Genomic DNA, 22,549 nt, shown 5'->3' on the forward strand with positions numbered 1-22,549 from the left:
CAGTTTTATAGAGAATGCCCTAAAGCTCACACCTCTCCCTATTGCTTCATTTCTGTAACACTCTGTTTTCACTACTGCAAGTTGTTGTGCGACTTGACACATGTATGTATCGCATGACAAGTCAAAACCCATGTATTTCAATGGTCCCCGTTCTAATTGGTGCGACTCAAAAAAATAGTTTTTTGTACTACTTTGTTCCGACTTCGGTGCGACTTGTTCTCCTATGGATCAACAAAATGTAGCGCCCAAACAGGTAATTTATTGCATGATCACAACGTAAGAAGAGTGAACCGTTTCGGAGTCACCTCAGGACCCCTTTGTCAGGCATGTGATGATGCCTGACGAAGGGGTCCTGCGTGACATCGAAATGTTGCACTTTTCTCATTTTGTGATCATGCAATACATTACCTGTTTGGACGCTATTTTTTGTCGATCCATGGTGTGCTGGCAAATATCTATTTTGTGACTTGAACCAGTATCCAGCTGGTTGTTGCTGCAGCACCCAAATTTTGAGAGCTTATCCAGGAAAGTGTGCGATTCAGGGCTGGACTTAAAGCGGAGGTTCACCCATACCTTACACATTTTCCCCTTCGCTTTATGCTCGTTTTGTCTAGGGGAATCGGCTTTTTGTATTAAAATATGATCCGTACTTACTTACCCGTTTTCGAGATGCATCTTCTTCCGCCACTTCCGGGTATGGGCTGCGGGAATGGGCGTTCCTTCTTGATTGACAGTCTTCCGAGAGGCTTCCGACGGTCGCATCCATCGCGTCACGATTTTCCGAAAGAAGCCGAACGTCGGTGCGCAGGCGCAGTATAGAGCCGCACCGACGTTCGGCTTCTTTCGGCTACGAGTGACGCGATGGATGTCAATCAAGAAGGAACGCCCAGTCCCGAAGACCCATACCCGGAAGCGACGGAAGAAGATGCATCTCGAAAACGGGTAAGTACGGATCATATTTTAATACAAATAGCCGATTCCCCTAGACCGAACGAGCAGGAAGCTAAGGGAAAAAAAAAAAAAAAAAAAGGAATTGGTTGAACTCCCGCTTTAACATTGGGCTTGACTGGGCTCAAGCCCATGGGCCCCACCCAATAGGGGGCCCTTTACGTTTAATTTTTTTCAATAATATGCCAGTCATTTAAAGTGGTTGTAATGTAAACCCTCGGACACAACATTGTCTTAAAAAATAGCCCATAACACAGGCAGCTGATCATTGGCATGACTACACCGTGCTTGCGCACATTAGCCCCTCTTAAACGGCATTTAAAGCTTGACGGATTGCAGTCTGTGAGAACTTCCCCTCTGTCCGGCACAGAGGAGAAGTCCCGCGGTGTTTAGCTCCTTCCACTCTTCCTGATACTCCCTTGTGTGACTAAAGAAGACGTCACAAAAGGGGAGTGGAAAAAAAACAGCAGCCGCAGACACAGCAAAGAATGGCTACGGCGCAACGGCGCATGCGCGAGATTGCCGACAGAAACACAGTAGGAGGGGGCGGAAGCAACGTCATAATTTGAATCACATAACAGCAGTACGAATGGTGCTTGAGATACCCGGAAATACAGAGAACTAAACATCCTAAAAAAGGTATTTTGTAGGTCTTGTTTTTCCGGGATATATATATATATATATATATATTGCATTGCGATGATCTGTTATAACTTAATAATTGAAAAACTGCAAAAATCGGCCGGGGTTTACTTCAGAATCGTGATCTCTATTTTTATTCTCAGTTTATCCAGAATTGTGTAGCTCCAATACATAGCTTGTGTATGTATCATTGTGTTCTATTTAAAGTAATGTATAGAATGTAATAATGTAGTAATGTAGGGCCCGAAAGTGACTCAAGCCCAGGGGCCCCCACCACCCAAAGTCCTGCCCTGGTGTGATTGGAATATGAAGTATTACTTGTTCTCCAATGGTTCTCACCAGTCGCATGACATTGCATCAAAAATTGCATTGCAAAGTCGCACTGTACATCGCGCGACTTTGGGGTCGCACAAGTGGAAACAGAGCCTAAAGCTGAAATCTAGGTAAATATAAAATGACACATTAAAGCAGCTGTGCAATCACTGATACACAATTTACTGGCTTAAAAAATAACTGATTTGACCTGGTAACAGCCACTTGCAGTCCTTGTACAGAGCAACTTAGACTAAGGGAGAAAGAAGCAGCACAAAAAGCGAATCAGTTTATGTGTGGACAAGAAGCAAACTGATAGACAGAGAGGTGAGCTCATCACTGTGCTGCTTCTCTTTTCATTGTCCAGTCACAGGCTGGGGTGGTCCAGGAGCACCTGGGCTCAGGGAAAGTGTGTTGAATGATGTCGGCCCTTCAACTGATGTCATCTAGTGGCAGGAAAAAAGTAATCGGGGGAAATTTCTGAATTGAGGGAAAATATTGCTTTTACATGTACTGCTTGTTACAAGGCATTGCACCGTTTACTCTTTTTATTTGACATGTGGTAACATATTCGGCTGCAAAAAAATGAAGTCATGCTGCATTTTTACACAATGAAACTCAGCATTATGGTGTGAACAAGTCACATGCAATGGTTGACTAAATGAAAAAAAAAAAAAAAGTAAATGATGGAAAAAAGGAGGGGGAGGTGGACTTGGGAAATAAAAATCAGCAACATTGTGTTGGGAGACAGTATCATAAACACACTTAGGCCCCGTACACACGAGAGGATCGATCCGCTGAAATTTATCCGCGGACCGGTTTCAGCGGATAGATCCCCTGGTGTGTACAACCCAGCGGATATTTATCCGCTGATTTTTTTCGGGCCGATGGATTTCCAGCGGATCAAAATTTCTTAGCATGCTAAGAAATCTATCCGCTGGAATCCAGTCCAGCGGATTGATCCGCTGGTCTGTACAGACTCAGCGGATCAATCCGTCCGATTCCATCCCTCGCATGCGTCGTAATGATTCGACGCATGCGTGGAAGTCCTTATATTACAGCGTCGCGCACGTCGCCGCGTCATCATCGCGGCGACGGCGCGACACGTCACCGCGGAGGGAATTCCACGGGGATTTTGATCTCATGGTTAGTACAACCATGAGATGAAAATCCGCCAGAGGATTTATCCGCGGAAACGGTCCTCCGGACCGTTTCCGCGGATCGATCCTCTCGTGTGTACTAGGCATAAGATTCAGGCTACAGCTGTCCCAAGAAAGGATTGGAAACCGTAGGCTCCTCCTTGTATACAATGATTGACTAAATGGCTTTGTCAACCAAGATACGCTTATAAACAGCCCAGTATACAAGGAGTTAAACCAAGCTTATAGCTTGAGCTTAGTATAGCTTTTTAAAGCTGGTGGGCTTTCATATAAAAGTGATCAGATGACTTTATGGGGGCCTGAAGGTGTGCCCCCAACCACCAGCAATGCCTGTGGTGGTTCCCTGGCTCTCCTGGTGAGCCTGGGACCATGGTAAATGGCTCCTACAGTGAGAAAAAGAGGTGATCAGGGAACATCTGTGTCCCCATCTCCCCTGTGACTATGACCTCATTAGTGATATGTATTATGTCACTTCCGCCGGGCTGTTATTTCCTGGCTACTGTAGCTGATGATGCAACTAATCAAGCACAATGAGCTTCAGGAGGGGCATTGGGGGGAGGCAATAGACCCCCGATATCTCTATAAAGAGGACTTGTCACTTGCTCAATGCTAGCACATGGGGAGGGGGGGGGGGGCAACTTAGCCCCCTTGTGATAGCAAATACATTAAAGAAGTACAGCCACAGGTTATACTTATTCTGTGGATCACAGGAGTGCACTACTGTGACCTGTTTTCAGCTGAAGCCCACTGTCGGCTGATGCCACAGAACTGGACCAGACCATGTGGTCTAGAACCACCCACATGACTGGACCAGGACCCAGCTCAGCCTCTCATCAAGCCGATGAACAGTGCTATAAAAATGCACTGATTACTGTGTAAATGACACTAGCAGGTAAGGGGTTAACCACTAGGGGGCGATGAAGGGGTTAAGTGTGTCCTAGGGATGGGGTGGTGTGGGCTACCACTGACATGACAGTGACCACTGCACCCAATGACAGGGAGCTGTAGATCCCTGTCATGTTACTAGGCAGAACAGGGAAATGCATTGGTTACATAGGCATCACCCCGTTTTGCCTCTCCTCATCGCAATCGCAGGCCGCTGGCGAACATCGAGTTCCAGGGACCCACGAGCACACTCCCGAGGCACGCTCGTCAGCAAATTCAAAGGGGCATACAGGCACGCCCATTTGCCTGCCTGTGCCATTCTGCCGACGTATATCGGCGTGCGGCGGTCGAGAAGCGGTTAAATACGCAGCGTTGATATAGCCTCATAGAAAAATGAGGTTTTACCTAGAATTGTACGCCAAGATAACCGGGCCCTGAAAAATGTAAAACTCAGAAGCCGCACAGACGATTATTGTTCCATATTTGCTTCTGTGAGTTGGAAGGAAACAATTTCTAGAATAGGAAAAGTAATGATTCTCAGTGTGAACACGCATTATAGATAAGGAGAATCTGCAATTGAAAGTAGACCATCCAGCGCAGGGGAGAAAAGACTCACCATCTGAAGATGCAAATTAACCGTCAGTCCATTCATTAACGCCACCTCTCCGGTTTTGGCACCTGCAAAACAACATTACAGAGATCTCAGCAATTCTCGCTTTGTCCTTTAATTTCCGTTAATATAGAAAATCTCCACTGCGCAGAAATAGTGAACACATTTTTTTAAAGTGTCACAAAAGTAAACCTGGCGCTCTATTTATTCCCCTCATTTGGCAATCGGAATAAGAAAGATAATAAAGTAGTCGCGTTTTGTAGTAAACGGGCGCCTGATTTATGGCCGTGATTATTTTCCTGCTGATTCCGTACAAACTGCGATTTAGTTAGGAATGCAGGTGAAAATGGGAGTTTAAAAAGAGAAGAGAAGAGATGCGGGGTCCTGAAATATAGGAATGGATGCGATTGGCAAATTAATCAACTTTCTGCAACAATACCGAGCAACCTCTGCAGAGGCAAGGAATACGTTCATTGGGAAATACATTGTCATGTTCCAAAAAAACAAAATACTGCGTACCAAAAAATATTTGAATCTAAACTCATATGAATTTAATTAACTTAAGAACTGAGGGCCAGATTCACGAACAATTGCAGCGGCGTAACGTATCCCCTTTACGTTACTCCGCCGCAAGTTTTCGTCGTAAGTGCTTGATTCACAAAGCACTTGCGTGTAAACTTGCGGCGGCGTAGCGTAAAGCCATCCGGCGCAAGCCCGCCTAATTCAAATGGGGCGTGTACCATTTAAATTAGGCGCGTTCCCGTGCCGAACGTTCTGCGCATGCTCCGTTAGGACAATTTCCCGCCGTGCTTTGCGCGAAATGACGTCGCCCCGACGTGTTTTTTGAACCGCGACGTGCGTTACGTCCTTTCGTATTGCTGGACGTCTTACGCAAAAAAAAAAAAAAAATTGAAATTCGACACGGGAACGACGGCCATACTTTAACATGGGCTGTCTATTGTTACACCACCTAAATAGAAGCCGTAACTTTGCGACGCTAAAAGTATTGACTTGAGTATAAGCCTAGGGTGTCCATTTGCATACTTCACTGTGCTGCACTGTGTCCATGTGCATGCCTCACTGTGCCCATGCCTCACTGTGCCCATGACTAGACTGATGTTTAACATGGGAGTCTATGGAAGGGGTGCCCGGCTTTGAAAAATTGGTGCTCCCCAGCCATAGGTCCCCCAAACTTTTCAAACATGTAGAGGAAGAGTGGGGCTACATGTGTGCCAGGGGTCCAGGGGACCTATGGCTGGCCGGTACCGGGTCCCAAAAATCTGGGAGATCAGGCGCAAAAAGGTGACTCAAGTATAAGCCGAGGGGGGCATTTTCAGCACAAAAATATGTGCTGGAAAACACGGCTTATACTCGAGTATATAAGGTATATTGCAGCTTAGCAGTCCTTATATGTGGTGTATTAGTTTTCTTTTTTCAAAGTACATTTTCTGCAAGTACAGACAAATACATGTTAATCCTCCCAGTAATTCAGTGTCCCTGTAACCAAGGTCGGACAAGGGGTGAGCAGGAGGGATGACTGCCCTCAGGGCGCAATGGTTTACTTTAGGAATAGGGGCACCCTGAATCTAGCCCTAATGCCCCATACACCCGACCATTTTTCATGACGAGAAAAATTCCATTCTTTAAATTGGTCATTAAAAACGACTGTGTGTACACGGCATAAGGGAAGAGGGTGCAGTTTGGCATCATTGCCCTGGGCACTGTAATGGCTTGTCCCAGCACTGCCTGTAACTTCATTTACACTTTGGGTGCTTACTCCCGTAGGAGCCACTGAAAGTGTGCCCAGGTTCTTCCCCAGTTGATTGCCCCACAGCCAGGCACACAATCTCAGTCACACTTTTCCTCAATAACCACTTGACCTCTGCCCATCAGTGCCGCATATCAGGACAGCCTCATCAGTGCCCACCAGGGCAGCATATCAGCGCACATCAATGAAAAAGAAAAATGACTAATTTACAAAATTTTATAACTGAAATTAAGATGTATTTATTTTTTTCAGATTTTTCTGTATTTTTTTGTTTATTTAGCAAAAATAAATAAAAACACAGTGGTGATTAAATACCACCAAAAGAAAGCTCTATTTGTAAAAAAAAAATGATAAAAATCTCATATGGGTACAATGTAGCATGACCGCACAACTGACATTCAAAGTGTGACAACACTGAAAATTGGCATGGGCAGGAAGGGGGCAAAAGTGCCCAGTGGCCAAGTGATAAAGGGTGCGTGGCAGGGGTTGTGTGCTATGCCTACATACTTTTGCTCGTTCCTATCTCAAAAACTTGGGAGGTATACCAGAACTAGTATTCCCATTGGAGGAAGCAGTAGAACGCCTGTCAGATACAGCTGTAAATCCATCTGAATCGCAATCCACCGCAGATCGCTTTTTAGAGAGCAGTAAGCATTACAGCTAATGTGAAAGAAGCCACACTGTTGCATAGTGACAATGCTCTGTTCCTGTGTCCCAGCTGTATGCATCCTTAAGGGCACACTGGCGCCACCCCCTCTCTCCTGCCACCCCCTCTATCACCAACAGAGCGATCCGTGCATGAATATATCTATGGCCGCCGCTACCAACCACTATTTAGGCGCCCAGCCCCTTTTCGGGCGCCACAATTTCAGTGGTGGGGGCTCATAGGCCATAGGCTCTAATAGGGATCAAATTATAGGCTCATGGGGCCAGATTCACAAAAGAGATACGACGGCGTATCTCCTGATACGCCGTCGTATCTCTGTGATCCGCCCGTCCTATCTATGCGACTGATTCATAGAATCAGTTACGCATAGCTAGCCCTAAGATCCGACAGGTGTAATTGAATTACACTGTCGGATCTTAAGGATGCAATTCTAGGCCGGCCGCTAGGTGGCGTGGCCATTGCGGTCGGCGTAGAATATGCAAATTAATACTTACGGCGATCCCCGAACGTCCGAGCTGCCCGTCGATCTAACTTTACGTCGCTTCCGTCGAGTTACGCCGCGTAAAATTAGGGCTACCTCCTAGGTGTCCTAAGCCATGTTAAGTATGGCCGTCGTTCCCGCGTCGAAATTTAAAAAACAACGTCGTTTGTGTAAGTCATCCGTGAATGGCGCTGGACGCCATTTACGTTAACGTCTAAGCAAATTACGTTGGTGCGACGTCATTTAGCGCAATGCACGTCGGGTAATTTACCTGACGGAGCATGCGCAGTACGCTTTGAATTGGGCGGGCTTGCGGCGAGCACATTTACGTTACACCGCTGCAAGTTTACAGGTAAGAGTTCTGAGAATCAGGCACTTACGCTGTAAACCTGCGGCGGTGTAACGTAAATCACATACGTTACGCTGCCGTGGAGCAATGTAATTCTTCGTGAATCTGGCCCATTGGCTCTAATAGGAATCAAAAAAGGTAAACAGCGAGCACTATCCTTGGCGCTCACAGTTCACCCAGCTGTGTTAGGAAAGCGAATGACTATTTGCTTCCCTAACACTGAACCGCCTCTCAGTCAATCAGGTGCTCAGGTCTGTTACCCGTCACCTTATTGGCTGAAACGTTAATCATAGCAGAGGACAAGAAGAGAGGATGGGAGAAGACATCGAGGAGCATGGAAGAATCCGCTCGTTGCCACCCGCTGCCCCACCGAGACAGGGTAAGTGCCGGGCAGACAGCGAGCGGGGGGGCACAGTGGGAGCATTTGATGGGCACAGTGGGAGCATTTGATGTGCAAAGTGGGAGAATTTGATGGGCAAAGTGGGAGCATTTGATGGGCAAAGTGGCTGTGTTTGATGGGCACAGTGGCTGTGTTTGATGGGCACAGTGGCTGTGTTTGATGTTTTTTTCCAGAATTTTTCAGTTTGTTTGCACTCCCCAAAATTTTGGAGCACCAGTTGAATTAATTTTTTTTATGGTACACATTAAAAATGTCATTCAGGTGAGGCTTACATACAAGCCTGCATTTCCATGCTGCGCATGCTAACCAGTTGACCCCAGCAAATTATGCTCTGGTGCAGCCTGGAAACACAAAGCACACGTCTAATTGCTTGATGTGCGAATTTCCACCATCTTCCCTTTCTTACATTGGCTCTTAATGACCTGAAACCCTTAATTATAAATTCTGATCATGGATATCCAGCTCCCGCCATAAGATTTCAGGTCACTGTAAGTAAAGAAATGAACAAACTCTGCAGATTAATCCCAGTGTTGTTTTCCTCTATACAGGAGCAATGTTAATATATTCAAGACTCAGGCGGTTTTAAAGGCTGCCGCGATGGTAGAAAGGGCACTCGGCTATTTTGACAGAAGATAAATATTACCTGATAATGAGGGCGGGTGAATGGGTGCATTTCATATAACAATACAAATTTAAAGTCAAAAGAACATTTGAAAATATATATATATACCGGTATATATTCTATGGCCCATAAAGTTTAGAGTAGGGGAGATTAAAGAGTACCTGTCACAGGCCTAAGAGATAAGAATAAATGGAAAGATTCATTGGGGGGGATTTTCCTTAAACCTAAACTGCAAATAGATAAATACACAAGTAAAATACATACAGTAGAAGGGGGGTCTTTTTCCAGCCAAAGTTTCCAAATGAATAAGGGGACCTTGCTATTGTGCTTGCAATTAAAATCTCATTGCTTAATTGCAAAAAAATAAATAAAATGTATTAAAAAAAATGTGTTATGTTAAACATTATAAAATAAATTTTAATACCATTAAAATATCTGCAAGCCCATTGCATTTCTGTCAAATAAAAAAATAATTAATTAAAAAAAAAAAAAAAAATATATATATATATATATATATATATATATATATATATATATATATATATAGCATCTGAACATATCAAGTGACTCTCCCTATAGGTTCTTATCAGTTTACAATATACAATAGTTATATTATATCAACAATTTTTTTGTTATACAATTATACTGTGCAATATATTACAATTATTATATAACAACAGTTCTAATAAATATAATATAATAACATTATAAAATAATATAATAATGAATAATAAAACATACATAAATTATATGTATACATTTATAATATAATAATATATTGTATACAATACTATAATATATACTACAATATAAATAATAATAATAATAATAGTAATGATAATAATAATAAAAATAATTACGGTATATCAATACTAATAATACTAAACATAATACTAAAATAATATCAATAATAATAATAATAATATATTACAATTGTACAGTTATATTGTAAATTGATGAACCTATAGGTTGTTGTTTTTTAAGGAAATGCGGTGCGTTTGCAGATATTTTACATATATTGAAATACATAGTTATATAGCTCAATAAATGTTTTTTGTTTTCTTTTTGCAATTTGTGAAATACAGTAAAACCTTGGTTTGTGAGCATAATTCGTTCCAGAAATATGCTTGTAATCCAAAGCACTTGTATATCAAAGCATTTTTTACAGGGTATAAAAGAGAAGAGAGACACCTCAAAGTGTAGCAATAAGTTGCTAAATGTTGTACATTGTAACCATATTGCTACACTTAGAGGCTCCTCTCTTATTTTTTATACTCAGTTGTGACATGACACTACTCTTATATCAAGACATCGCTTGTATATCAAGGTAAAATTTATTAAAACATTTAGCTTGTCTTGCAAAACGCTCTCAAACCAAGTTACTCTCAAACTAAGGTTTTACTGTACTAATTATTGCAAGTGTTGATCTGCATGACAACCCCTTTCTTTTACTTGGGACATTTTTGATTCAACATATTACGGTGATAACTCCGCAAAATCAATATATCATATTAGGATTGCCATGAATTGTATCCTAGTAGAAGTCTCTTTTTATTTTCCTGCATTATCACGTTCCTGGAGTTGGGCTTTATAAGAAGACCATGTCCTAACCTTTACCAGATACAGAGCCATAGGCAACTGAAATGTCAAAAGCAGGACATTTAATGAGTCAGCCATTTATATCTTTGTAGTAAGTACAGGACTTTTTTGTTGTATTTTAGACTGTACACCATGGAGAATAAATGGTTCTTGGTATACAGTATATGACCTTTATTCCACAATTTTAACCAGTTCCTGTTGACTCTCCTATTCCTTCATTCGTAGATAGAGATTTATGTTTTTTTTTTTACTTTTGTCAACTAAAGTCATATACGAATCTAATCCTTTCCTAGAAAGTTAAAGCTTAAATTTTCACAAAGTTAAATTGGGCGAGCTTTGACCAACGTAAGTATGTCCCCCCAGGGCTTGCTGAGTGTTGACTTAATAGGCCCTTCTCTAGTTACCTACAGCTGTTTTCTAGGGGTGTACACTAAACCCCCCTTACTCCCGCTTGCTCAATACTCAATGACCAGTCCAGGGTATTTGTATGTTTTTGTATTTAATTTGGAACTTGGATGGGAGAAGGGATTAGTGGGATACTCCAACTTGAACTATTCAGTGGATAAGGACAACTCTTACTTGGCCTCAGTGCCGATCCTGACCTCCCTGGGGCCCTAAGCAAAATGACATGGCACATTAAAAATGAGGAGGGGTGGGCACTGACGACAGTGACATGTCACATTAAAAAAAGTTGAGAAGCGGGGGGGAGGGGGTGTTCTGCTGTCGGAAATGACTCAGCCAGCGAGTTTAGAAGTGGGGTGAGGGGGCGAAAATGACTTCTCACCAGGCGGGGCCTCTAGTAATTTGGGGGGCCCTTTGCAGCTTTGCGGGGCCCTAAGCGGCTTGCATAGTGAGCCTATAGGGAGGATCGGCCCTGCTTGGCCTCACCGGATTATTTGTGGAAGCAGTCTCACTGCTTTAACCATACTGCCACATGTATGGAGGAATTAAGTCTTCTTGCTCCCACTAGCAGCAGAATTGATGTACTACATTATCTTCAGAATACTCTCTTTTACTGACACCCGTCCACTGAATCTTCTAGCTGAAGGGGGTGGCCCTCACTCGACAGGCCCCAAAGACACAGATCTGTAATCACAGTAGGCAGAATGAGATCCTTGCTGGTGTCCCCCTTCCAGTCTGTGTTCAGCTGCTCTCTGACTCTTTAACTCTAGGCCCTTGGGTCGAAAACCCAAGGCTGCCCAACAGCCTCCACAGAGAAGAGGGCAGCCACCCCCTCCCTCCTGGACTCTACTCCCTGATTCAACTTACTCTCCGCACATGTGCCCTGGGCTTTTATAGTGTATCCCAGCATGCAATGCAGCACTTTTCCTCTGCCAATAGCCAGGACTGTAACAAAGCCTGTGCACTCACATGTCAGGTCCCCTCTTACTGTCCAATATGCCTCCCTATTGGACCAGTCAGGGACAGTCAAACAAGCTGAGCTGCATCTGAGAACCATGAGCAGATCTAACCAATAGATCCTTTTCCCTGGTAGGCAGAGAGCACTCTAAGTTTTACTTGACCATCTTCCTGGTAAGCAGAAAGACCAACAACGATACTCTCTCTTCTAACACCTACCTAGGAGGATGCTACATATGTACTGTATTTTTACCAGATATGCATATACCACACCCGTGGGATCCCCTTGAAAGCTAGAAATCATTTTACAAGGCTCACCTACTACAAAGATTGCTGTTAGATTCCAGGTTCCGTGCCAAGGGGCTACCCTAGTGCATTGTGAACACACAGTAAGGTTGTTCGCTTGGCACGGACACCATTTGGTTAACACTTTCAATTTTCTCAATGAATGCAGTGTTCTCTGATTGCACAAGGTGGAGAGGCATGGTGCTGAGGTCACCATCTTCAACTCATCCAATAAGAGAACAATTTGCATTAATTGAGGAAACAGAAAGTATTACCTGAATGGTGTGAATGCCGAACAAACAACCTACTGTGTGCAGTAAGCTGCAGTGCAGGAGGTGGCACTGGACCTGGAAGCCATTAAAGATTGCTGTAGTAGCTGGGCCTACTGTAGTGATTTCCGCCCTCCATGGGGATTTCACAGGTATGGCACCTACATAATTACATTGGTCCACGCTGGATCAATGTAATTATCGAAAAACTTCTAGACCTGAGTTTCAGCTTTAAAGTGCTTCTAAAGCCTCCACGTTTTTTTTTACCTTAAAGTGATTGTAAAGTCTTGTTTTTTCTGGCCCCTCCCTCCTGTTGAGTGCCCCCACAGCAAGCAGCTTGCTAGGGGGGAACCCAAGTCGAGCTGCAACTCTGTGTATCCATCTATTCATGTATCCATCTCCCTCTCTCTACTGATTGGCTAACTGAGTTTGATTGACAGCAGCCAATGGTGCCACTGCTGTGTCTCAACCAATCAGGAGGGAGAGTCCCGAAAGGCCGAGGGACTCGTGGACATCGCTGGACAGAAATAGAGCTCAGAGAGGCTGACGGGGACTGCTGCACACAGACAGCTTTGTTTTAATGCATAGAATGTCATAGGATGCCTTTACAACCACTTTAATGCATAATATGCATTAAGGTAAAAAAAACGTCTGTGTCGTAGACTCACCCCCTAACCCCCTTTTAACTTATCTGAGCCCCATCATGTTCCAGTGCTGTGCGTGAGAGCTGCGGCTCCCCTGTCTTTGTTCCTCCTCCCTGGGCAGATTGATAGCAGCAGGACCCATTGGCCCCCACTTCTGTCAATCAACTCCATTGATGAGAGAGCGGGGGGGCTAAGCCCCGCTATCTGTGTCAATGGACGCAGTAGCAGGTCTCGGGAGCATGGGAGTTGGCTTCCAATTGGAGGCACCATCAAGAGAGGAGGGGAACCCGGAAAGAGGAGGGGAACCCAGAGAAGAGGAGGATCTGGGCTGGTCTGCACAGAGCAGGTACTGTAAGTAAAGACATGTTTATTTTATATATATTTAGATTTTTTCCTTTACAACTACTTTAAACTTGCTTATATGTTATGTAGCACTACCCCCGCAGGAGCTGCTGGTTAGTTTTGGTCTGCCGCTACCCCACTGTTGGCTCAGGGTTAATCAAATTTCAAAAAACACAATTTCCAGTCACTGAGTCTTTTCCAAAGGCTTTTTATTCAACCAAACGTTGACGGAACATGTGGAATGGAGGGAGAGGGAAAGTTCAGGTACCTTTCTGTAGATCAATGAAACCTTGAGATCCCTGAGACAGGTGCACTCACTGGCAGCCGGAATGATGCACGAACAGTCAAAAAGCTCTCTGCCACAGACCTTATAGTATCAATAGCTGCTGAACAATCCTCTGCCACAGGATCCAATAATCAGAATTTTCCACAGTAAACTCAGTTGCACAATATGAAAAAGTCCCTTTAAGCAGACCCAGCAATACTGTGAAACAGATAGGGCAGGATGCGTCCTCCAACTGAGGTACCAGGCTCCTCTGGAGATACCAGCTTCCAGCTGTGTCCTCTCCAAGACGGGTCCTCCCCTGGTTCCTTCAGTTGACCAGCTTCTTCCCGCAGGACAGACAGCATAGGATCACCCTCAAGCCAGTAGGCCCCAGACAGCTTCTGGGCCTACCTCCAGCAGCGAAGCCTCGGGCCAGCCGGCCCAGAGGCAGAAGAGGAACTGTAACATTCCCCAGGTCAAGGTGACCATGAGGCGAGAGAGCGTTCATGCCTTAAGTACCCTCTCCCAGCATGCCCAGCGGTAAAGAAACTCCCACTAGGTTGGTTTTGGGACCCAATAATCTCTGACTGGCTGTAACTTCTAACATGGAACCAGAGGGGACAACGACACCTGCTGGTATTTGTGGGAAATACACCCAACTCAGTCAAAGCTGGAGCAAATTTAGCCATAAAACACAAATCTGAAATAACTACATTTCAGATATCCCACTTAATTTAAATAATAGCGCCTGGTCAACAGGAGCAGGGTGCTACAGTTATAATATGGAACAATGTTTTAGCATGGCGGATGTCAACCCTGTAGTTCCCAATTAAGAACGAGTGGCGTGATTTTGGCAGAATTTATTTTTTTGCAAATTACTTTTGGACAAATTTTGCTCAACTCTCACTTTTGCCAATTGAATAGCTTAGACAAAATTAGTTTGAATAATAATAATAATAATAATAATAAAAAAAAAAATTGAACTCTATAATTTCCTTTATTTAGAGGGTTTTTTTTTTTTTTTTTTGGTGGGTGTATTTAGGGAAGTTTAGTTTGATTCATTAGTGATCTTTGTAATAGGACCAACCCAATTAAAAGCAGCTTTAATAATCTTTTAGGATCTATTTAAAGCCACTGGCACCTTTAAAGTCACCCAAAATCAACTTAGTTTGCATGACATGTACTTTTTAGCAGAATTGTAGGGGTCTTTAAATAGATTTCTGAATTCTAATTTGCTTATATTGCTTTCAAATGGATGCTGATAGTAAGGGTTATGCAATCTTCCTCAAGTGATTAATAGAAGTTGGGTATTAGAGAACTAATAATGGCCGGGAATAGGAGCAGGCTCTGCATAGTGCTGTATAAATCACTTGCTACCATTTTAATGAATAGCCGTCCAATCACTCTAATTTAAATGCACTTTGCCTTTTTGCATATACACTTCATCACTCTGATTCTATCTGTCGTCAGACGCCCTGTGCTGAATCAGCTCGTTGGCATCACTAACACTGCGTTCCACATTACTGCTTTCACAAAGTCTCCAGTTCCACTGGTCTCTGGTTCATAGACACTGGGAAATGAAATCTGAAAATGTATGTATGAACTTCATTTATTTGCTTCCTTTTGGTCTTGTGAATCTACCATTGGAAGAGTTTTGTTATATCTGGCTGCTAAGTGCAAAAAAAATACCTGTTGATCTTAAAGTTGAACTCTGGTTTAAAAAAATATATATTTAAAGCTGAAATTTAAGAATTCAGCTATATGTATATAAACGACAGGCATGCTATATGAGTGAGTGAGTGAATTACTTATATAGCGCTACAAATGCAAACTGAATCGCCTCAAGGTGCTTGGCATCCATTTTCCTTCAGTTTAACCCTCAAAATAGATGGGTCTTTAGTTTTTTTCTGAAGGCCAGGTGATCAATTTCCATTCGGATATTAGTTGGTAAAGCTTCCATAGTCGAGGTCCTTGAACTGAAAAACTATGTTCTCCTTTGGTCTTATACCGGGCTTTGGGAATTTGTAATCATTTTTGGTTAGTTGATCTAAGAACTCGATTTGGGTTTTGTTGTTTCATTTTCTCACTTAAATATAGAGGCGCGCTTCCGTGTACGCATTTGTGCGATATGCATAAGGCCTTGAAAGTGACTCGGTCCTTTATGGGCAGCCAATGGAGGGATCTCAGGGACGGGGTAATTGGTTGCCAGGGTTTTTTTTTCCTGTTACCAGTGGAGCTGCCATGTTTTGGATGATTTGGAGCCGGGCGAGTTGGTACTTTGGGAGTCCGAGGTAAAGGGCATTTGCATAATCCAATCTGGAGTTAATGATTGACCCTACCACTACCGCTGTGTCTTCTTTAGGGATGAAGGGAACCACTCTTCGTAGGAGCCGTAGAAGATGGTGTGATCCGCTAATTACTGATCCTATTTGTGCATCCATTGTCATGTCCGAGTCAAAGATGACTCCTAGACTTTTGACCTTGGTGCTAGGGGTGATGGTTTGTCCAAAAATGGGTGGAGGGGTCCAGGTAGTCCTGGCCAGTTTCCTCCTGTTTGCATGGAGTTGAATCATTTCTGTTTTTGCTCCATTGAGTTTGAGGTGACTCTCCGTCATCCAGATGGCTATCTGAGAGAGGCATTGTTCTAATGCGGGGTATTGGTTATTTTTAGGAGTGGGCGGAGGTAAATATTGAATAGCACAGGCGTTAGGGGAGATCCCTGAGGGACTCCGCAAGACACGCTGCGTGATTCAGATGTGAAAGGTCCTAGTCTCACTATCTGGGATCGATTTTCCAGGAATGATGAAAACCATGGTAGATCCAAGTCTGCCACTCCAGCTATCTCTGTGAGCCGGGTTAGCAACAGTTTGTGATCTACTGTATCAACGGCAGCACTGAGGTCCAGCAGTATCAGGAGAGAAGATTCTGAGTTACGTTCAATGAGGTGCCTGCCATCTTGTAAACTTATCTCTATTATTCACATCTTACAACTTCTAGAGCTCTGCTGCTGCTTGCTGTGGTTCAAAAGCTTCAAAAGCAGAGTCACTGAAACCGCTATGCCCACCCCTCCCCTCTTTCTGCCCATTCACAGAAGCCTTTGTACTCATTCAGGAAGTACAAAAACTTCTATGAATGGGCAGCAGAGGAGAGGGGCAGGCATAGTTGCTCTGTGTGCTTCTCTCCTATCACAGCCTGAGTGTATCCTCCTGGAGTACGGTAAGCCTGTCAAGTAATAGAGATAAGTCCCACAGATGACATGCTCCTAATTGGACTTTACTTAAGGTGGGCCTTCAAAGTTGCTGAATTTCTGGAATTCAGGCATGTTATCATGCTAGCCTTGGTTCACAGTACTCCTGGAAAGTGTATTGCTCACACATCATTATATAAGTGACACCCTGTCCAGCAGTAAGAACACCGCCACTACCAGGTGAAGTCCCATTACATCACTAAAATAAACAGGGGGGGGGGGGTTTAAATGAGGGATTTGGGAAAAGTGGAGGTGGGCCTAGAAAACATGCAGCAAAGTTGGGGTAGCATCAGAAATTCTGAGTTCTATGGCGAGTAACTCTGCTCTGACTGGTTCGTCATAAAGGACTTGGATATCAAGGTTAGTGTGTCGTACGTCTTTTATTTTTTATTTTTTACCAACTGCATGTGTTGAAACAAATTGTTGAGGTTTAGCAGAAGCCATCCAGTGCATGTACAGTGTTAGATGTTTAGGTCCAAAAAAATAAAATATGCAGATTTGCAGATCCAGTATCTGTGTGACACTGTGTGTGCCATGTGGTGGAAGATCAGAAAAGTTTACACATTCTTACACATTCTTTTCAGATGAATTTTATTATGCTTATGAACTTTTTATTAGACATGTGCAGACTGGAATATTTTGTTTCGTTTTCGTTTAGAAAATACATTTATTTAGTTACTCCTGAAAATCGTTTTGATTTATTTTGTTTTTCGTTGGGGAATAGCTTTCGTCCGAAAATCCAATAATACTTGGTTTCTGTCGAATGGTCAAAAGAATATTCGCCGGAACGTCAAATCTTTTTGGTTGCTGTCGAATGTCCAAATGAATATTCGACGGAACGTCGAATCTTTACATCGAATCGTACATTTCCGTTCGAATATTCCGCCTACAAGAATTCTAATGTTGTATGACTAGTAATAATGTTGAATCTATTCTCTATAATGTCGAATCTATTTTCTCATAAATCGAAATCTATTCTCTGTAATGTCGAATCTATTATTTCTATAGTGTCAAATCTTTTCTCTATAATGTCGAATCTTTTCTCTATGATGTCGAATCTTTTCCCTATAATGTCGAATCTCTCTATATTGAATTTTTACTGCAGCGAAAACGAAAATAAAGCATTTTTTATGTCGGATCTTTCGGTTTTCGTTTCTTGCACTTTCGTTATCGTTTGTTAAAACGATAATGAAAAAAAATGATTTTCGGACGAAAATGCATTCTAACGAAAACGAATGCACATGTCTACTTTTTATTGGATGTAGTTTATTTCACTTGTCACAAGGTGATATTGTTACACTGATAATTTGAATTATCACATTGTTATCATCTTAATAGCGATACTTTAAAGTGTACCTAAAAATAAAATAAAGACAACTTTACGTATGAAGTTGTCTTTATTTTATTTTTAGGTTTTTCTTTGCACTCGGTTGAAGGTCCATACAGTGCAATTTAGCGCCACTTATTTTTTCACTATTGAGTTCAGATAGAGGTTGTAACGGGACCCCAAATGGGACAGGGGTTAAAGCCGTTTAGGATATTCCATTACCGAACCCAAGGCAGCAATCGACACTATACAACTCATACGAATTCCCTCATTAATGAGACACACAGCTTTCTATGAAGTTCAAGCAGGTTTGACAATCTTTATTGAGAAAGCAGACTCTTATATACACAAAAAGAATACTGCAGTAATCAAATGAACAATGGCTCAACTCCACCCACAACATCACACAATGGCTCCTAACAAGCGCCAATACACATCTTTTAACAGCCATTCTGACTACGGCTCTGACCTAATTTACATGAGCTAATTAACTACAGCTGATACTTCAGACACCTGACCTTTAGGCTGTCTGTTAAAGTGGTTGTAAACCCACTTTTTTTACTTTTACCTACAGGTAAGCCTATAACAAGGCTTACCTGTAGGTAAGGAGAATATCTCTTAAACCTGCACGGTTTAGGAGATATTCCCCTCGCAATGCGCCACGGCGCATGCGCAGGGGGGATCTACGGCGAAAGGACCGGCAGCCGCCGGACCTTGCCGAGTTTTAGATCTCCCGCGCACACGCGCGGGAGTGACGTCATCGTCGCTCCAGCCAATCACAGCGCTGGAGCGACAATACCCGGAAGACACGCCGAGGCAAGATGAAATCTCGCTCGGCGTGGACAAGGTAAGTGCTACACACCTCCTTCCGAGGTAAGTATTTCATAATGAGCTAATATGCGGTGCATATTAGCTCATTAAGACTTTTGCCTTACAGGAGAAAAATAAATAAAAAGTTTGATGCAGGTTTACAACCGCTTTAACTCACAATACACATGTATCATCAATAGACCTTCACACAATACAGGGTCAATTAGCACAAGCCACAATGAAAGATCCTCAGAAGCCATCCTAGATTCATTTACATCACACCAGACAGACAGGTGGGTAGGGGTTGATGACATTAACACCTAACCGTATGTGTCCCCACATTATGAATGAGTCACTCTTTCAATTAACCTGTTGAGTTCAGAATCAACAAACAGCAACCAGTTCTCCACAGATATCCTGGAATATTTTGTGGATAATAATTACATAATAGTCCCATCTCAGGTAGTCCAAGATATATTCTGACTGTCAATTATTTTCTGGCTCATGCTTTCTAAGAGCTTCTGGGTCCCACAGGCCCTCCCGTTACAGAGGTAAAATACAATCACATTTCTGCATCATTAAATTGGCAGCAGGTTAGTCAGTTGTTTTTCCTTAAGGCGCAGTGATGGTACTTCAAGTGTGGGCGTATGAGACTTGCTGACCATCAGCCATAAAAAAGTTTGTATGTACAGCATTTTGTTTGGTAAAAGCACATTAAAGTGGATGTAAACCCTCACATATACCCAGTGAACTGAACAGCCTCAGATGATATACAGAGATGAAACAAATATCCCTACATAAGTTTTACGTATATCTGCTGTCTTCAGCTTTATATATTCTTTAGAAAGGTCATATTGTGTTAGGAGATTTGTTCTTCCTGTTCAGTACTGCAGTGAAGCCTGGGCATACAGCCAACACAGCTTATTGGAGGAAAGGCACACACCCCCTCTCCTTATAGGTAGAGACTTTCAGACAGTGGCGGAATTATAGGGGTCGCTGAGGTCGCCATTGCGACCGGGCCCCTTGCTGCAGGGGGCCTTCGAGGGCCCCCTGTATACTACAGTGCTTTGGAGGAGCGAAAATGAGCTCCCCGATCCCAAGCCGAGCTGTAATCTGCACTGTGCGGGGAGCTCATCACATTCATTACAAAGTGAAAGCGAACGTGTGTGCTCTTTGTCTCCCCCTACAGTGCAGTACCCGGCAGGAAGAGCTGCTAAGGTAAAAGACTGCCGTTTTTTATCTACTGTGTGTGTTTGCATGTGTATCTATGTGCTCATGTTTATGTGTTCATGTGTGTGTGCTCATGTTTATGTGTTCATGTGTGTGTGTTCATGTTTATGTGTTCATGTGTGTGTGTTCATGTGTGTGTGCTCATGTTTATGTGTTCATGTGTGTGTGTTCATGTTTATGTGTTCATGTGTGTGTGTTCATGTGTGTGTGCTCATGTTTATGTGTTCATGTGTGTGTGTTCATGTTTATGTGTTCATGTGTGTGTGCTCATGTTTATGTGTTCATGTGTGTGTGTTCATGTTTATGTGTTCATGTGTGTGTGTTCATGTTTATGTGTTCATGTGTGTGTGTTCATGTTTGTGTGCTCATGTTTGTGTGTGCTCATGTGTGTGTGTGTGTGTGTGTGTGTGTTTGTGTGTGTGTTCATGTGTGTGTGTGTGTTTGTGTGTGTGTTCATGTGTGTGTGTGTGTTTGTGTGTGTGTTCATGTGTGTGTGTGTGTGTGTGTGTTCATGTGTGTGTGTGTGTTCATGTGTATGTGTTCATGTGTGTGTGTTCATGTGTGTGTGTTCATGTGCCTGTGCATATGTGTGTAAGTGAGTGTGCATGCCATGTGTGTATGAATGTGTGTGTGCATGTATGTGAGTGTGCATGTATGTGTTAGTAGCGGTGCGTCCCCTCTCTCCAGCCACCCCCTGGCTGCGTTTGATGGCACAGTCACTGTGGCGGAATTATCAGGGTCGTGACAGTCGCAGTTGCGACTGGGCCCTGTCATTTCGCCAAGTCTGGGGGGCCAGCCACCCGTCCGTGTGAGACATCTGCCTGACTGTCAGTGTGTTCTGTTGGCTTATACAGAAGGGAGAATGCAGCTGAGGCAGCACACAGAGATGTAGGTAGGCAAGGCGGGGCAGACCCTGACAACAAATGAGAGATGGCGGGGGAGGAGCTTTCCCCTCTGCTGCTTCGTGTTTAGTTGGAGTACTTACCCGGCTCCCATGTGAGGCAAGGCATCCTGGCGGGAGAAGAAGGCACGGTGAAGGTCAGACCCGTGACAGAACAGAAGTCAATAGGAATTCGCGGGGAATCGATTAATTCTTTGACTGACGGTAAGTCAATTAAGTGACAGAGGCAGAGCTCAGCAATCGATGCCAACCTTCACCACCTGTGCCTCTTACTGATCCCAGGCATCCCCCCCACCACTGATCTCATCCCTATCCCCGCATTACTTCTACAACAGAGGTGATGGGGGGTATAGGGATGAGATCAGTGATGGGGGGATGCCTGGGATCAGTAAGAGGCATAGGTGGTGGTGGGAGAGGATGGCACCGCCACCGCAGCCACCCCCCCTCAAGTAGCACCGCAGCCACCCCCCTCAAGTAGCACCGCAGCCACCCCCCCTCAAGTACCACTCCTGCCACCCCCCTCAAGTACCACCGCTGCACCCCCTCAAGTACCACCGCTGCCACACCCCTCAAGTACCACTGCTACCCCCCCTCAAGTACCACCACTGGTACTTGAGGGGGGGTGGCTGTGGTGGTACTTGAGGGGGTGGTAGCAGTGATACGTGGTAGCGGTGATACTTGAGGGAGTTGGTAGTGGTGGTACTTGAGGGGGGTTGGCAGTGGTGGTGCCATCCTCTCCCACCACCACCTGTGCCTCTTACTGATCCCATCCCCCCACCACTGATCTTATCCCTATCCCCGTATTACTTCAACAACAGAGGTAATAGGGGTGATAGGAATGAGATCAGTGGTGGGGGGGATGGGACCCTAAGAGGCACGGGTGGTGGTGGGAGAGGATGGCACCAACACTGCCGCCGCAGCCACCCCCCCCTCAAATACCACCGCTGGTACTTGAGGGGGGGGTGAAAGGGGTGATACTTGAGGGAGGTGGCAGCGGTGGTACTTGAGGAGGGGTGGCAGTGGTGGTTCCATCCTCTCTCACCACCACCCGTGCCTCTTACTGATCTCATCCCACCACTGATCTCATCCCTATCCCCCTTTTACTTCTACAACAGAGGTAGGGATGATATCAGTAAGAGGCAAAGGTGGTGGTGGGAGAGGATGGCACCAACACTGCCGCCGCAGCCACCCCCCCCTCAAGTACCACCGCTGGTACTTGAGGGGGGGTGAAAGGGGTGATACTTGAGGGAGGTGGCAGCGGTGGTACTTGAGGAGGGGTGGCAGTGGTGGTTCCATCCTCTCTCACCACCACCCGTGCCTCTTACTGATCTCATCCCACCACTGATCTCATCCCTATCCCCCTTTTACTTCTACAACAGAGGTAGGGATGAGATCAGTAAGAGGCAAAGGTAGTGGTGGGAGAGGAT

The 22,549-nt window shown here is 44.1% G+C and overlaps 1 protein-coding gene across 1 annotated transcript in view; it reads right to left on the bottom strand.

Moving 5' to 3' along the window:
- The window catches only part of KYNU (kynureninase), a 161,279-nt gene that overhangs the window by 85,703 nt on the left and 53,027 nt on the right, over positions 1-22,549 (bottom strand). Inside the window, exon 5 of the mRNA XM_040358039.1 lies at positions 4,564-4,625. Within this exon, the coding sequence (XP_040213973.1) occupies positions 4,564-4,625 (62 nt within the window). The remainder of the gene's footprint in view (positions 1-4,563; positions 4,626-22,549) is intronic.

Source organism: Rana temporaria, chromosome 6 (assembly GCF_905171775.1).
Source record: "Rana temporaria chromosome 6, aRanTem1.1, whole genome shotgun sequence".
NCBI classification, from domain to species: domain Eukaryota; kingdom Metazoa; phylum Chordata; class Amphibia; order Anura; family Ranidae; genus Rana; species Rana temporaria.